The sequence below is a fragment of the Lycium ferocissimum genome, chromosome 8 (assembly GCF_029784015.1).
Source record: "Lycium ferocissimum isolate CSIRO_LF1 chromosome 8, AGI_CSIRO_Lferr_CH_V1, whole genome shotgun sequence".
Taxonomy (NCBI): Eukaryota; Viridiplantae; Streptophyta; class Magnoliopsida; order Solanales; family Solanaceae; genus Lycium; species Lycium ferocissimum.
Genome location: NC_081349.1, coordinates 67,879,161 through 67,882,702, shown reverse-complemented (window position 1 = coordinate 67,882,702; position 3,542 = coordinate 67,879,161). Strand labels below are relative to the sequence as shown.

Here is a 3,542-nt window from a genome sequence, read left to right as displayed (position 1 = left end):
AGTGAAGGCAAGAAGAATTATTAGGCTTCCTCCCACACCTACTTGGGACGAATTGAAGGTCTCCATGCGGCGTAAGTATGTCACTGACTGCTACAAACAAGAACAACTCAAGAAGGTGTATACTTTAAGGCAAAACAAAAAGAGTGTGGAAGAATATTATGATGAGTTCCAAATTGTCAAGATGAGAATCGACTTTGACGAGGATGAGTTAAATGCTATGACTCGATTTCAAGCTGGGTTAAATAGCGATATTGTCTCCCAAATGAGACTCCACAACTATGGGAGCATTGAAGAAACCCTTCAAGCGGCTATTGAAATAGAGGATGGTCTCAAGGAAGACAAAATCAATAAGTCAAGGGGCTATGTGAGTTCATGGAACAATAACAAAGAACGAGGAGCCTCCTCCTCCAATTGGAAAAAGAATAAGGGCCCCATGCAAGAAGCCAAGAAACTATTTGTGAAGAATTCTCAAGTTGAGAAGCAAGTTGATAAACAACCTCTGAATTTTTCTCCAAAACAAGGAGGTACGAAAACACCTATTCAATGCTTTAAATGTCATGGCTTCGGTCATAGAGCAAGCAAATGCCCTAATCGTAGAGTGTTTATTTTGAGAGACACTTATAGTGAGGATGAGAAAGAATGTGAGGAAGGAGATGATGAGGGCGATCATGAGAATGAACAACGTGATAGTGAAGGGGATGGTGTTGAAGGTGATGATGAGCCTATTGTACCTCTCTATGTGGTGTGAAGAACCATGCTAAGCAAAGCAATGGATGACCCAAGTCAACGAGAAAATCTCTTCCATTCCAAGTGCATCATTAACCAAAACACTAGCATCATGATCATTGATAGTGGGAGTTGTGCCAATGTTGCTAGTACCACCCTTGTTGATTTCTTGAAACTTCCCACCACCCGCCGTGAAAACCCTTACAAACTTCAATGGCTCAATGAATGTGGTGAATTGAAGGTTACTAGGCAAGCTATCATCAAATTCGCGGTTGGGAAGTATCACGATGAGGTGTTATGTGATGTTGTTCCCATGCAAGCGTGTCATCTTCTACTTGGACGACCATGGCAATATGATAGGTCTATCAACCATAATGGGAGAACTAGCCAATACACCCTTGTCCACAATGGTGTTAAACATGTCTTGAATCCTATGACCCCCTCCCAAGTGGGTGAGATCTATAACAAAATGAGGGAGTTGAAGGACAAGGGTCATAGGGCATTGCAAAAGAAGAATATAGGGGAAGAGGGAGTAGAGGAGAGTAGTTCTCAAGAGGTGAGTGGAAAGAAAGGAGAGCTTAGAGGAAAAACCAAGGTGTCTCTTTTGACGAATTGTGGGGAAATTAGGGAGGAATTGGGGGAGCGTCAACCGGTGACTCTCCTCATGCATAGGGACTATGTATTGCACAGTAATGAGCTAACCCCTTCTTTTCCTAGTTCTATTTCTTCTCTTTTGCATGAATTTGATGATGTGTTCCCAACGGAACTCCCAAAAGGGTTACCACCCTTGAGGGGAATTGAACACCAAATTGACTTTGTTCTGGGTTTTCAATTGCCCAACAAATCAGCTTATAGAGCCAACCTGGATGACACTAAGGAGCTTCAAAGGCAAGTGGATGAGCTCCTTAAAAAGGGAGTTGTGCGAGAAAGTATGAGTCCTTGTGTCGTGCCCGTGATCTTGGTGCCAGAGAAAGATGGATATGGCGCATGTGTATTGATTGCCGAGCCATCAACAAGATAACGGTAAAGTATCGCCATCCCATACCTCGTCTTGACGACATGCTTGATGAGTTGAATAGTTCATTCATATTCTCTAAGGTAGATCTTAGGAGTGGGTATCATCAAATCCGGATGAAACCCAGAGATGAGTGAAAAATCGCATTCAAGACCAAGTTTGGTCTACATGAATGGTTGGTGATGCCTTTTGGTCTCACTAACGCTCCTAGTACTTTCATGCGTTTGATGAATCATGTGATGAAACCTTTTATTGGAAAATTCGTGGTTGTTTGCTTTGATGATATTTTGGTGTATAGTAAAACCATGGATGAGCATGTTATTCACTTGAAATGTGTGTTTGAAGTGCTTAGACAAGAAAAACTTTATGCTAATGTTGCTAAATTCTCTTTTTGTGTTGATTAAGTTGTTTTCTTGGGTTTTGTTGTGAATTCAAGGGGCGTTGAGGTTGATGAATCCAAAATAGGCGCTATTAAGAATTGGCCAACTCCTAAATCCATTGGTGATATTAGAAGTTTTCATGGATTGGATAGTTTTTATAGGCGGTTTGTTAAGGGGTTTAGTACCATAGTCGCTCCTTTGACCGAGGTAATCCGAAAGGATAAACCTTTTTCTTGGGTGTGGAGCAAGCAAAGGCTTTTGAAACTCTAAAACAAATGCTTAGCTCCGCACCGTTGTTGCAATTAGCTGATTTTGACAAAAATTTTGAAATTGAATGTGATGCTAGTAAAGTAGGTATTGGTGCCGTTTTAATGCAAGACCAAAAACCCATTACCTATTTTAGTGAAAAGCTTAAGGGTGCGGCATTGAACTACTCCACCTATGATCTTGAATTGTATGCTTTGATTAGAGCTTTGGCTAATTGGCAACACTATTTGTGGCCTAAAGAGTTTGTGATTAGGACCGACCATGAGTCCTTAAAACATCTTAAGGCCCAAGGAAAGTTGAACAAAAGGCATGCTAAATGGGTTGAATTCCTTGAAACCTTCCCTTATGTAATCTAATACAAAAAGGGAAAGGAGAATGTAGTAGCGGATGCCCTATCAAGGAAACATGTTTTGATTAATACCTTGTCTTCCAAATTGATGGGTTTTGAAAGCTTGAATACATTGTATCCTGAGGACCCTGTCTTTGCCAAAATCTTTCTAGATTGCGAAGAGTGGGAAAGGGAGAGGTGGATTAGGGATAGTCCCTATTCTAGGTTTGATGGTTTCTTGTTCAAAAACAAGCGTTTGTGTGTGCCCATGAGCTCTTGGAGGGAATTATTTGTGAGGGAGGCACACAATGGGGGATTAATGGGACATTTTGGGATTGATAAGACTTTTGGGATTCTTGAGGAGCAATTTTATTAGCCTCATATGCGGAGGGATGTGGCTAAGATTTGTGGCCAATGCATTGAGTGTCGTGGCGCCAAATCTAGACTCCTTCCCCATGGTTTGGATACCCCTCTTCCCACCCCTCAATAACCTTGGGTTGATATTTCGATGGATTTTGTGTTGGGTTTTCCTAGAACCAAAAGGGGTAAAGATAGCATCTTTGTTATGGTTGATCGATTTTCTAAAATTGCTCATTTCATTGCTTGTCATAAAGTTGACGATGCTCCTCATGTTGCATCTTTGTTTGTTGAACATGTGGTAAAGTTGCATGGTATTCCCAAAACCATTGTGAGTGATAGGGATCCCAAATTCCTTAGCCACTTTTGGAAAGAATTGTGGGGACGACTTGGTACTAAATTGTTGTTTTCTACCTATTGTCACCCACAAACCGATGGCCAAACCAAAGTTGTCAATAGGACCTTGGGT

General features: G+C 41.3%; 1 protein-coding gene across 1 annotated transcript; it reads left to right on the top strand.

Annotated features, from left to right (window-relative positions):
- Window positions 1-769: 769 nt before the first annotated feature.
- On the top strand, window positions 770-3,092 carry LOC132066558 (uncharacterized). The gene is made up of 4 exons (XM_059459853.1): window positions 770-1,655; window positions 2,147-2,285; window positions 2,405-2,629; window positions 2,840-3,092. Exons 1-4 carry the CDS (start codon window positions 770-772, stop codon window positions 3,090-3,092), a joined length of 1,503 nt encoding a protein of 500 aa, XP_059315836.1.
- The last annotated feature ends 450 nt before the right edge of the window (window positions 3,093-3,542 follow it).

What these genes read in the sequence shown, in the direction of transcription:
- LOC132066558 (XM_059459853.1), top strand. Translation starts at nt 770, where the DNA reads ATGGATGACCCAAGTCAACGAGAAAATCTCTTCCATTCCAAGTGCATC. An exon ending in AAAGGGAGTTGTGCGAGAAA is followed by an intron (nt 1,656 to 2,146) that starts GTATGAGTCCTT and finishes GTGTTGATTAAG; the next exon opens with TTGTTTTCTTGGGTTTTGTT. An exon ending in TTGGATAGTTTTTATAGGCG is followed by an intron (nt 2,286 to 2,404) that starts GTTTGTTAAGGG and finishes ACAAATGCTTAG; the next exon opens with CTCCGCACCGTTGTTGCAAT.